Consider the following 13,175-nt stretch of genomic DNA (forward strand, 5'->3'; position numbering starts at 1 on the left):
CCCGGGAACGTCACGCACCAAGCCACGGAGCTTTGCTGCTGCTGGAGCGGGGAGCAGCGGGCACTGCTGAGCCCCGAGGACGTGAGCGGCCTCTCGGCTGCAGGCTGCTGCGCTGTTCCTCAGTCTGACAGCGGATGCAAAGGTCCCACACTCGTGAGACAGAAGATGCCCAACGAGTGAAGTTATCTGTGACCCGGAGCCTGCGGAAATGAGCGTCCATCCAGACTGAACAAAACCGGGAACCCAGCAACACAGACCGCTTTTCTAAAACAATTTAATAAAAAAATGGTGACGCTTCTTGGAACGCTGGAGAAACCCAAAGCAAATCGTGTGTGTCGCCTGTCTCAGTCACGAAGAAACACAATTGTCAAAAAGATATTTAAGTTTAATACAAATTTTATACAAAGAAAATGTGAAAAAATACTTCCATATGCTAAAAGCAATTATGCTTCACAAATAAGGCCAGCTAGGCTATTTCTGACACAACTGCAATTCACGAATAGTCTGTTCTCGCTTTTCTCCTAATACTTTTCCCTCTAATACGGGTTCTAGCTGGAGACTGTACAACCGCATTCTTTTATAAACAATGGGAGAAATCAACATGACTAAAATGTACAACAGAATGTACTGGAATGATATCATACAATTAATTTTCTCATATACATACATCACCTTTGCTTTGTTCAATGCTTTGTTTTACACAACATACAAATGGTACTACAGTATAAGTGTAACAGACAGCATTTCCAGGGTTACTTTCTCTCATACTGTACTGCTTCATGCTTACAGAGAAACATAAATTCCATCATATAAATAACACATGCTCTGGCCCAGCACCAAAGTCCTTTGCCCAGCGCTGCCCATCCACGTTTTCCTCCACACTACTTCCTGTCCATTCAAAAAGCTTTCCAAGTCCTTTTTGGAGGATTCAAACAAGCAAACTGAACGTGAAGCACAGGAAGATCTTTGCTTTCCTCAGCCGTGGATACCAATGACCAAAGATCACGCTACAAGCACCCGGAGCTGCTCCCCAACCTTCCTGATATTAGACTGAAGAAGTTTTAACATAATTGTGACCTGTAAACAATTTCAACGGTCTGGTCATTGTAAAACACAATGTCAATCTTTCTGTGGGCCAGTCCGCGACTGGAAATGTCGCAATTGGCCTAATACAATTTTAAGTTACCCTTCATCATTTGCTTGCTCAAAAAAATTCTACAACAGCTGCAAAGCGCAGAATTTTTTAAACTCCAAATGCAAATGGACTTGTTCGGGTTCTCATGATCGCATCATCTGCCGCATAACCATCTCCCAAGACCAGTGCTCAGTGTCAGCTTGTGGTAAGGCTCTTTTAAACCTTCCTTTTCCAGCTCAAACGCTCTTTATAAGTTAAAGTCAATACAAATATAAAAAGGAGATGGCGCTCTAATGACATCCACAAATTGTACATTATTTACAAAAGAAGCATAGATTTAATATGGATCTTACCTGTCCTCAGTTTTTCTAAGCCAGCGCTAATGCTTTACATTAATGTAGTGTAGTTAATGCTTTGTACACATATACAAAGCCAAAGTCTGAACCTTTGAGGTTAATCCAAAGAACTGTGTTTATTTTTCACATTTCTATTAGATTTATTTACTCCACCAATTGTGTGGGCTTCTGGTTAGCAGTTAGACTCTTCGCGCTTGGACTGGCACTGTGGTCTGAACATACTGAGCTCCGGCTCTCATTGCCACTGTCCCCGCAGAAGGACTTACCACTACAGGAATGGTCTGCGGATTAAAACCAAGAGAAACACATCGTTATGTTACAGGTCACATAGACATGACCGCAGAAACAGAGATTTCCAGGGAAAATCCAGAATGAGGCCCAATTTTGTGCAAGAATTAATACCTTTATTACCACAATGTGACCTCATGCCAGGGTAGAAAGTAGTGTATTACTGTCCTATGGCCAAGAGTTTTTCTGTATTATTATTACTATATAATTACAGGGACAGGTGGTCCTATAGGTACTGTGTACACCGTCTGTGCTTGGAGAATTAGGTTTTCATAGTTACTACATCCAGTTCTGTATTTTCTCCAGACTAATACATGGGAAGAGGAAAGGGGCTTAGAAAATACTTTGTCGTTTGAAAAAGCTTTGAGAAATCAAAGTGGAGTACAAAAATACCCTTGTTTAGAAGTATATCCTCGTTACACACAATCTTTTCTTTCCCCAAAAGAAACTCCCCCGTGCATTCAGAGAAGAAAGCAAAGAACATCCATTTGAACAAAAAGTACTTAAGTTAAATCTTGCACAAATCAATGACAAAACCATCAGCATTCCTGGGAACTGTCTAACGCACCCTGTAAAAATATTCATATAGAATAAACTTTTCACTTCCATCATGATCTATAGATCTCAACAAATGAAGTGTCAGGACATCTCCATAGGTGGTTATTGATTCTACAGATGCAGAGACAAAGGCACAAGAACGTTAAACAATCTGGTCAAGGTCACATCACTCTGGAAGATCTGGAAAAGGATTTATTGATCTCATCTGTATCTTAAACTGCCTCCAAAAGTGTGAGAGAGTCTAGAAGCGCCTTTACCATACAGACTGAGAGCACGTTTGGACACAACTCCCGTGATGCCCGACTGGCGAGCAAACCAACGCGTCCACTTCAGTTCGCAGTGTTTTGTGGAAGAACAGGAGTGAGATCTTGAGGGGTCTGAAGGGGACGCAGAGACCTTCCCCGATGGCCGTGGGGCACTCCAAAGAGAACACGGAGAAGAGGTAAAGTTCTCTGAAGCCCAGTGTTGCCCACACTGATTTAAGAAACCACATTAGTGTCTTAACATCATTCAGCAAGGACCGTGAGCTTCCTGCTGCGCCGGATTAGCAGCTCCTCCAGACAAGGTCTGTGCCTTCCAGAAGCCTACTCCTTCCATTCCCGGCAACGCCAAGACGAGGAGTTCATACTTTACATTATGTTAACTGCAGAAAGAATAAAAACCAAATATGGAACCAATTTGCTAAATTAATTCAAGATTGGCGCCATTTTGTAATGATTTCAGCTGCGTATGGAGGGTTCCATGGAAATGGTACCCAGAAGATACACTGGAAGTTGTTCAGAGGAAGAAATTCCTAGTTAGAAACAAAGTGCAAGCCGAACCCTACACAAGCCGCTGTGAAAGTCACTGTTAGTGCTACAGGCAGGGAAACGCGGCTGCCGCAGGCGCCTTTTACACATTCACACACACACACATGAAAAAATCAACTGTCAGTTCTTATCGGGATATGGAATGTGTGAGACTCCTTCAATGTGTTTAGATCATTCCCTGAGAGGTAAAATCTCCACCTCTGCCAGTTTTACACATACGTACATTTTGCATACATATTAAACATGCAGTAAGGTTTAAAATGGTTTAAATTGCACGTGCAGCCGTTAGAGTACAGAGGTGTCTGTAGCTGTGCAGGACTAACGCAATGTGTACAAACGTTCAAACATGCACAAATAAAGACTGGAACCTCTCAGACGTTCCAATTATGCTTTACACAACTCAACACTTTGTATTACAGAAAACTGACCGAGGTAACTGCCATTTTTCTGAATGTGACACAAACCCACCTTACGATCTCACAACCTCTCAGCTATTCACAAAACAGCCTAACATCTTTGACGTTTGCTACTTGATTTTAAAACACATATAAAACCTTGTTGTTACGGTAATTCAGTCCAAGCAACTACGGGCCAATGCCGCAAAGTTGCACGGTGCTCTCAGTTGAGACAAAATGAGCTAAAATGCTGCGAGGAATGTGAAAAGTGCCGATCCCCACGCAGGGCAGCAGCGGCTGTGGGGACCGATGGCTGGGGAGCGTGCGGCCGGGCTGCAGGACACGTGTGGGCGCAGGGAGAACGACACAGGAAACCCAGAGCAAATCAGGCCTCACGACCACGGTGTGGCTAAGATACGCCGTTAAATCAGTACGCAGTTACTGTTATCTACCTTCAGCCAGCAAACGAACTGAAGCTGTCCGCACACATCTGCTCTGTGCCACCCCCGCGCCGTTACTGCCCCGGAGCACCAGGCCTCCTCTGGTAAGGAGAACGCCGGCCCGGGCGCCGCGCGGACCCGGAGCGAGCGCTGCAGACCGCGGCCGGTCGAGAGGATGGGGCGGCGCGGTGCACAGCACACTCAGCTCTGTTCCATCCTCCCGTGACTGTCACCGGGGAGCCCGACTGTCCTTGGTTAACTCTGTGACTGAAAAGCCCCAGGTCTGATTCAGTGCTACTTCTCACAATTTCATAGCGCTAATGTGCAAGACTGCGTGGGAGATACAGCACTGATGAATGCATGTTTTCTTTGATAGGTACTGAGATGTCACAGGAATATCAAGCATAGCTCAGAAATAATTAATCTCTTCAGGATACCATAGACAAAAAGATATTTAAAAGATATTTTAAATGAATTCTATATATTTACATTCATGTTGTGGTCAAGTATATACATGAAAGGGGCAAATAACTAACATAATAACATAAACTGGACGTCTGACTGTCCTCGGTGCCTTTGCTATACTTCATAACAATTTCTAAGACCTCATGATCACAAATTATGAAATGAAACGGTGGAATGTTGCACGGCAAAATAAGACATTTTGCACCGCAAGTTGAGACTATACCAGTGAATCCATTTCTTGACAGAACAGCAGACGGAGACAACCCCCCAGAAATACTGAGCCACTGCAATGCCAGGAACAGCACTACTGCAGATTTAAATGACGATGTTGTACTTACACTTGTGGGTTGAGAGGTTGCAATATAGGTGGTGGTCTGCGGTACCTGGACCAGTGTTATAGGCTGGCTGCTGGTCACACCTGTTGCTATCTGCAGAGACAGCACAGGCAGCCTCAGTAGAAGTCTCAGCTTTTACAGAAATTCCACCTAGTCGTTATTATTATTATATGAAATTTATGTTGGGTGTTTTGTTTGTGTTAAAAATTTGCATCCTAATAATTCACAAGTTACTTCTTTGTTAATAAACAAAATTCAAATTATGAACGTGATCAGAGTATACAGCATGATGCTTCAGGTTGAACATCTATGTGAAAGCAATTCCAGATTTGTATAACTGGAATATTCCCTGGCAAAAGTTTTAGGTCATTGATTTTCTCCCATCCCCTACTTCCCTCGTAATACAAAGGTTGTGCTGCCACTAACAATGCCTATGAGCATTGGGTGAGCCAGAGGTTAACTGACTTCACCAAAGGGGATTCAGGCGGACCAGCACACCCCTCTTCCCCTCCTCACATCTGCTTCCCAAGCTCCTCCCTTCGCCGACACGTCAAGCCCAGAGGTCTAACACCAGACAGTAGCAAAAGCGTCAAGAAATGAACACAGCTCTCTAGTTTACTACGCTTCCCAACTCTACAGGACTATCTCAATGAGACATCATGCTGGAATCACAATACTACAAAATTAGTTTGCTTTTCATTTTTTAAAATACAACAAGGCTCCTACTGATGTGGGGACCATGTGTGAAGGTTTGAAGGATGAGCCACCCCCCAGATTTTTCGCTTAATAAATCTTGCAAGGGCAGAAGAAAAACGATGCTGAAATTGCTAATAGTCGAGCCCTACCTATAAAGCAGAATCTTCTCTATAAACATTATCTAGATATGCAATGTTAAGTCCCTTTTATTAGAGCATTTGCTCATCCTTGCCTACTGAATGCTATCAGAGTAGATGCTATGGAGGATTTCAAAACTGCACACTGCTCCATTAAGTGTAGATCCAGGTGAACTGTTGTATCAGTGTTATGGAAGGCTGTGGTACCCTAGTGGCAGTCTGTTGTGAGAAAGTAAGTTGATCTGAATGCAGGTCTTGAGCTTGGCCTCTGAAACCCAGGCAAGAAGGGCTTGGAAGTGCTGCAGTCAGTATTGCTTATCAGAAGGCAACTTGTATCGAAAGATCCAGACCAGAAGCTACACTGCTGGGTCCTGGAGAGAGAGAGAGAAAGAGGTCCAGTCCCCTCTGGCTGGAAGGATGAGCCAAGCCAACACAAGGTGTTCTGGGGATGAGTGAAGGGAAAAGGGTGTTCCCAGAGGACAGGAGGAGGTTTTTATTTTTTGCCAAGATGAAGAATCAAAACAAACCACGACTCCCTGTCTCGCTCCCCAAATCACACTCTGAAATACACAAATGGTCACAAACTCCTGGCTGATCCAGGGAAGCCTTAGGAGGAGGTTTCAGAGAAATCTTACGTACTATATTTGTTGGAAGTAACCACAATGATACTCACTGTAACACTCTCTTTGCTCTTGTCAGCTGAACCTTCCTTTTCCTTAGGGGTGCTGGCTGTTTCTGTGGGCGTGGGCTGCACACTTGAACTGGGTTGAGATGATTTATTTAATGTTTCTGTGCTAATTTCAGTATCTGTTTCTTGCTGTGTTGCAGTAGCTAAAATAAAGGAAAAAAGAGAAAGTAGCCGCTGGTGTACCAGTCCCCAGTCGCTCTTCACGGGCACATCTGCACCCAGGCAAGCAAAGAGAACGGAGTCACCGCGTGTCCCACCCACCCTGACCCCGCTCAGCCGAGAAACAGGCAACCGGAGCACCATTACCTGACTGTGTGCAGGATTTCATGTGCTCAGGCCAGTGAGCTTGTTGGCAGGGGTAGTCACAGTAGCTCGTATTCCAGCAGCAATAAAAAATGGCCTCTTTCTTGCAGTTGGCACACCACTGCTTCTTCTTCGTTTCATCCACCGCTTGCTGCTTCTCCAATTCCAGCTGCTTCTTCACCTCGGCAATCAAACGATCTCGTTCTTGTTCTAGACTCTGACGCATTTCAGCCATTGTCAGTTCTACTCAAAATGCAAAGAAAGGTGAGTTTTGTATTTTCTGCCCCTAAACAGCAACATGCAAAACAATAATTTTCATGAGCTTAAAGACAACACGTAAATAAAACTCACAATCAAAATATTCCCTGAGTTTGGGCATCTCTTCGTCATACCTACTCAACAAATGAAAGTCTTACATCTTCTTGGCTCGTTCTAGCACCAGGACCTTTAGCCTTAACCGTTACCTTCCATTTGTTTAACACTGGATGTCCCACGAAACACCAGAATCCAGGTGTACCAGGTGCAGAATAAACACAAAGAGGATGCACGTAGCTGCTGCTAAAACACTTCACCTGGACTGCAGCAGTGGAAACACTGGTCTGCTCCACTTCGAAAGAGCAAAACGGTACTAACGAACCAAAGACACGAATCTCAATATAGAGTTATTCCTCCCTTAACTCCCTTCCATTCCAGATGCACTCTGCAAGAAGAGGGTCAAAAAGTGCATGAGGACACTGTACTGCAGTCCTAAGGCTGGTGAGACTGCATGTAGCTCAAAGCAAACCTGATCACCCAACTGCAGATTCTTCCCACAGTCAGTGCATTACATGAAGATAATTTAAGAGAAATCACATTATAATCGTGGTTTCATTTCCTGCCCATACAGTTGAATGAACGTAGAGATGAAAACTCGGCCCCAGGAGGAATATTCTTCAATCTGTTTAAGGCAGTATTTTGACTTTATTTCACTGGAAGCCTGGCATCAAGATTGAGTGAAAGTTGAGTATTCACTTTAAATAAATAAGTAAAGAGCCCTCTGAGCCAAGTTTAGGCTAAAGAGGGCTTGAACGCCTGTTGTTTACTACGCACATGGAAATACCTTGGTGTACACGCTCAAAAGGTGTCTGCTAACATGAGCACAGCACGTTACATAAGATTTTCTGTCCTTCACCGGCACAGCTCGTAGTACCATTTGCTGAAGGCAACACACACTGCGAGCAGCCGGCAGAGGGCTGTTCTGACGGCCGTTTGCGTACCTAGATTATGCTTCATTTCCGAGAGCTCCTGTTGATGTAACCACTGAAGTTTTTCTATCTCAATCCTCAAACGTCGAATCTAAATATTAAAATGTAATAGTTAGTAATAATAAACAGGATGCAGTGTATAATACGTAATTATTATACAGAAAAAACATGCCCAAAGCAAAGAGCTTATCTTACAGAGCCCATCTGATATTTTTTCAGTGCTTCTCTCTACCACCCTAGTTATTACTTCTAAAACAAGACAAAAATTAGGATCCCCAGACAGTCCCGCTTTATACTACATTGTAGGTATAGTATATGGTACTTTTATATATAAAAATACTATTTTGCAACTTTCAAATTTAAAATCCAAGCAGTATTATCTCATTTTTTAATCTTACACCAACCTCAGCTATTGTACTTCCAGTAGTGTTTTTTGAAAGATCGTTATATATTTCAGTCATTGTTCCTTTGATGGCGTCCATCATCTGAAATACAAAATGAAAAAAGAGAAATATTGGTATATATTTTTGATAGACATCCACTTTCACTTCCTTTCAACCACTCCTATGTGGACTTATATTACTACCTACAATGCCCCAGATCTCTCTATATATTGATCTGGGTCTACCTCTAGAGGCCCATTTGTAAGTTAGAACACGATACTTTTGATCAGGACTCGGATTTTTGAGTGTCCTGAACTGGTGACCTGCTTGACCTCCCACTTGTGGAAGCAATGGGGGAACATGAGAAGGGTCCAAGTGTCTGAGCAGCTCAAGCTGGTGAAACACACTCTGGCTCAGCAAGGCAGCGTTCGGCCAGCTCTAAACTGGTGTTTCAGCACTCTCACCAAAACAGAGCTGCTCCTACCTAGGAGAATGAATACGCAACACACGACAACCTGAAAATAATTTCAGAATCTGAAATGTCAATAACTTGAAAGGTCACTTCAAAATAAAATCTCAATAAAACCTTGCTCAAGAACTTACTTTGCTGGTGTATTTAGCAATATCTGCAGCCACATCGGCTGAAGCTGTTGCAATTGGCAGGTCTGTATTAACTGAGGAAGAAAGCGTGCCTGCAGATCCAGAGCTGGTGACCATTGAGATAGGCTGAGTACTCGTAACCAAAGTTATGGTGGACGTGGACGTGCTCTGGGTGATCTCCTTTTGCTGCACAGCTGAGAAAAAAACATACAGCAGATCAATCACATAAACAATTATGAACAGGCAGACTTCTAACTTTCATGGGTGCACCTGGACATTTCCAAGATGTACATTATTTACACAATGGTGCCATTTAATCAATTAATTATACAGTGCCCAGCCACTGAACTTGTGCATAATTATAAGGCTTAAAAGTAAGGAAGCAAACATTTATTTGAAACTTATCATTTTAGACTGGGCAATGCAAACGTCTCCCTCAGATCTGTATTCCTTCCATTTTGGGACTTCTCCATCCCTCTCCCTAGGAATTCACTTCCTAACCTCTCAGTTCGGAGAATTTCCAACTAAAACCACACGTATGAGTGTAAGTTAGACTTTGACATAAGGAGACATGACTGTAAATACACACCAGAAAGAGCAGGTATGGTAAGTTGTATTTTAAAGTCACTTATCAGAGCAGAACCACACTGAGATTTTGTTGATATGGAAAAACTCCTGGTGGGGCAGCCCTGGAGCACTGGGATCACTGCTGGCGCATTACGGCATCACGGGCACATGGAGTTAGAAAGGGTGTACCTTTAACTGCTTGTCTGGTCTGGTATCTTGTCCCTTGAGAGGACTGAGGCTGCTGGGACTGAGACTGCTGGCTCTGCTGCTGCTGCTGCTGTCTCTGCACCTTCTGCATGTGCCATTTCTGAGAAGAAGTCTGAAATTTAGCCGACGAATTCCACACCACGCGCTGCACAGCGGGCGCAGTTTCCTTGGGCAGCAGAGGCCTCTGCTTTTTGACGGGGCTGCCGGTGGCCGTGGCCGGGGCGCTGACCGCGGAAGTGGCACCGGTAGCTGCTGCCACCCCCGCCGGGGGGGTCTGGGAGGCTGAGCGGGTGAGCACGGGCGTTTCCGGCAGCGGCTGCGCGCTCGCGCTGGAGGGGGGCGCAGTTTTACCTACGACTGAACACACACAACATGGAACGCCAGCTTTTCACCAACACGTCCGAGTCATAATTTTCCATCTAATTTTTGGAAGAGCCATACGCACCTTCCAGTCTGCTTTGAATTATTCTCCTCAGAAGGCAATTGATACTCTACAAGTAAACTCATTTTTTATTCTACAAGTAAGCTCATTTCAGTTCAGCTGAGGTTGGTGGCAGTTTAGAAGCAAAACAAAAAGCAGAAAACGCAGAGAACCAGCCTGGTCCCCTCTGGAAGATGTGGCAGAGGTCAGCGTGTGTCAGGCTGTTTCTGGGTTACTTACACCGGTCACCTCAGTTTCTTTCAGGAGAAAAATACATTCAAAAGGAACAAGGACTGAACAACGGCTGAAGAAACAGCATGCTATACGTTTTCTAAACCAAGGTGAACTGCCACTGACAACCAGATATACAGTGTATTTAAGATACTGACATCTACTTGCAAACCATGCGGAGTTTATAGCTGCTATAAAATATAGACTAGAAGAGAAAGTTACATATGAAGGATAAAATATTGTTCAATCTAAGCATTTAAATTTGGTTTTCTGCTTTGTTTTGTCCAAAGGCTAACGTGCAGAACAAGCTTAGCAAAAGTCCCTTCCTCATTAACTGAGATTGCTTTCCTCTTTTAGCCACACAGAAACAAGGGACAAGATCCCAGAGACAATACAAGTGTTCAGTTGTTCTTTTGGTTATTACTGAGGGCACTTGTATTGATTTCCACGGGACCTTATGCAATTTGTGTGTTTGATGATTTCTACACTTGCCGTTTTGGGACAGCTACGGAAATGTAAAGATCCGACTGAAAGTCATAACAACTGCAAAATAAATTCTACATTTGTCAAAGAAGAAATATTACAAATATTCATAGTTCTACACTGCTGAAAGGAAACTCAATGAAATGTGATCTATTTAAACCAGAAACTATAATGGGGAACGAAAATGTTTTTCATAGTCACAAAGAATGAAAAATCACTCCTAAAAATTGTTTTACTACAGGTATTTTTACGTTAATGCAAAAAAGAAAGGTAACGCATCTGGCTTCAAAACCAGCTCTGCAGCACAGAGGGAAAAGGGAAAGTAGTCTCATCCTACCATCTTGTTTAGGAGGAGTTTCCTTCGATTCTTTCTTGGTCTTCCTTCCGTCGCGGCCACAATGATCATCCCCGAGATCGATGACGAGTTCGCTCTCCGAGTCGGAGTCCAGGCCCAGGTGCACAGTTGGAGAGTCTGTTTCATCTTTCCCTTTCAGTTTCTCTTTCGCAGGATGCTGTAAGCCTTTTCCCTTCTCAGAAAACTCCTTCTCGCTGTCTGGAATTGCCTTTTCTTTGACTGGGTCGTCTGTTTTCTCCAGATCCGGACTTGTGCTTTTAAGTTCCTCCTTGTCTTCATTCTGTGCTTGGGGCTTGGGTTTTTTCTTCAAGTTCAATGACTCTCTGTCACTTCGTGCACCTTCCTTGTCCTCTCCATCTTCCTGATCATTCTTTGATTTCTGATCCTCATCACTATATTCACTGTCACTGGTGTCGGATTTTTCAGAATCTTCAGAGTCGCTGTGTTCTACTGCCGTATAAACAGCTTCAGATATTTCATTTATTCCTATTGTGGGGAGGAAAGTACATTCCATGCTGGCATCAGACTGACCAACATTACCAAAGGAATACTCTGTATACTGGAACAAAGCGTATATGAACCATTATCTTAACTGGGAGTCCTTGAACTAGAAACACTTCCCTTAGTGCCCTGTTTCAATACCAGAACGTACAAGGATTACCTTCCCCATATTCCAATTCAAATCTTTATTTCACTCAATGGGCCTCCTTTCACTCATTTTCTTCCACTACCTGCAAGCTGTTTTGTTCAACTGAAGCCCAATGCTGGCAAATACAAAGAGGAATTATTTTTATGCACAAAACCCACTTTAAAATCAGTAACACTATTCACCCGATTAAAGTTACTTACACGCATGTTTGCAGAATCAGTTTTAGGCCAAGGTTTGCAAGGAGAATCTCTAATTTCTTTAGTGCCTAGAAAGTCTTCAGATACTTTCTAGACAACACTGACCAGCATTCCGCCCCTATGTGACCGGATATGCTAATCTGTGCAAGTGATGGAAGTTAGGCACAAGTCCTCAACTTTTCAATTTATAAAGCAAATATTAATACTGTAATTCTGTCATACTATCTGTATCAGAATGGTAAAAAACACATTAAAAGATGAAAGCTTTTTGACAAAAATTTGAAACATCAGCCATGTTTTAAATTAAACTTGCCTCAAAGAGCTCAAATATCCTCTCCTCTTGTTTTAATGCACAAAATATTTAAGGTTATAGTATTTGAAAACTCCTTTTAAATGCCAGTTCAAACTTTCCTCAAGCGTATCCTTCAGATGCCCCCTGGATTCCTGAGACCCACTTACCGAGCTGTGCTTTACAGCTCTCGATGGTCTTGTCGAGGTTAAGCTGGAACCTGCTCCGTATCTGCCGTTTGGGCGAGATGAGCTGCACGGGGGTGCTCTGCTGCTGCACCGACTCGCTCAGCTCCTTCAGATCCATCTCGGCTTTGCTGCGATCTGGAAAACAAAGAGGAACTGAGGAAAATATTTTACAGAAACAGATCAATATCCAGTTTAGACAAACGACGCAGACAATCCCAAACATATTGCACCTCTTTTATAATTGTGGGTTAAATAATAATTCTAAAATGACTTTAGAACAAACAATGGATTCTCTGATACCACACATTTCCCATGCAAAATGCCTGTATCGATTATGTGGACGTTTGTCAATGTTAATTATCAAATCGTGATCATTCAGGTGTGTACCCTGTCCAACAACAGCAGTAGCTCACTAGAAGTGCTATTTACTACTAGTAGTAATACTTCTACAGCGATAATTAAGCAGCAATAAAAATCCTTATAGTCACCATGTAATATTTAAAAGAATAAGTAGTAAGAATGTAAATGTGCATTGTTACACTAGATAAATAAATGTAGGTTAATATTTTTTTCCCATGTATATCAGCAAAAACTTGAGTTCTGAGACTACAACTACAGCTACAACTATCTTAGCAACTGAGTTTCACTTTTTTGCTTCAGTTTCTCCATTCCAAGGGTTCTATTTCTGTTCACAGCCCCGTTCTCTCCTCTTTGCCACCCCTGCTGACACTCCACTGGTGCCCAGGAGGGAGGAGG

The 13,175-nt window shown here is 43.1% G+C and overlaps 1 protein-coding gene across 14 annotated transcripts in view; it reads right to left on the reverse strand.

Moving 5' to 3' along the window:
* Window positions 1–364: 364 nt before the first annotated feature.
* Window positions 365–13,175, reverse strand: part of ZMYND8 (zinc finger MYND-type containing 8) — a 58,128-nt gene continuing 45,317 nt past the window's right edge. For 8 of the 14 annotated variants that reach the window (XM_065849962.2, XM_065849966.2, XM_071815668.1 and 5 more), the window contains 9 exons: window positions 12,402–12,554; window positions 11,079–11,582; window positions 9,589–9,963; window positions 8,836–9,026; window positions 8,254–8,334; window positions 7,862–7,940; window positions 6,609–6,848; window positions 6,288–6,445; window positions 365–4,874 (listed from right to left, as the gene is read on the reverse strand). In XM_065849962.2, the coding sequence (XP_065706034.2) occupies window positions 4,473–4,874; window positions 6,288–6,445; window positions 6,609–6,848; window positions 7,862–7,940; window positions 8,254–8,334; window positions 8,836–9,026; window positions 9,589–9,963; window positions 11,079–11,582; window positions 12,402–12,554 (2,183 nt within the window). In that variant the 3' untranslated portion in view covers window positions 365–4,472. Of the gene's footprint in view, window positions 4,875–5,378; window positions 5,986–6,287; window positions 6,446–6,608; window positions 6,849–7,861; window positions 7,941–8,253; window positions 8,335–8,835; window positions 9,027–9,588; window positions 9,964–11,078; window positions 11,583–12,401; window positions 12,555–13,175 lie in introns of those variants that run through there. The other 6 variants (XM_065849967.2, XM_065849969.2, XR_011741618.1 and 3 more) reach the window with 6 other exon arrangements.

Source organism: Patagioenas fasciata, chromosome 16 (genome assembly GCF_037038585.1).
Source record: "Patagioenas fasciata isolate bPatFas1 chromosome 16, bPatFas1.hap1, whole genome shotgun sequence".
In the NCBI taxonomy this organism is placed as follows: Eukaryota; Metazoa; Chordata; class Aves; order Columbiformes; family Columbidae; genus Patagioenas; species Patagioenas fasciata.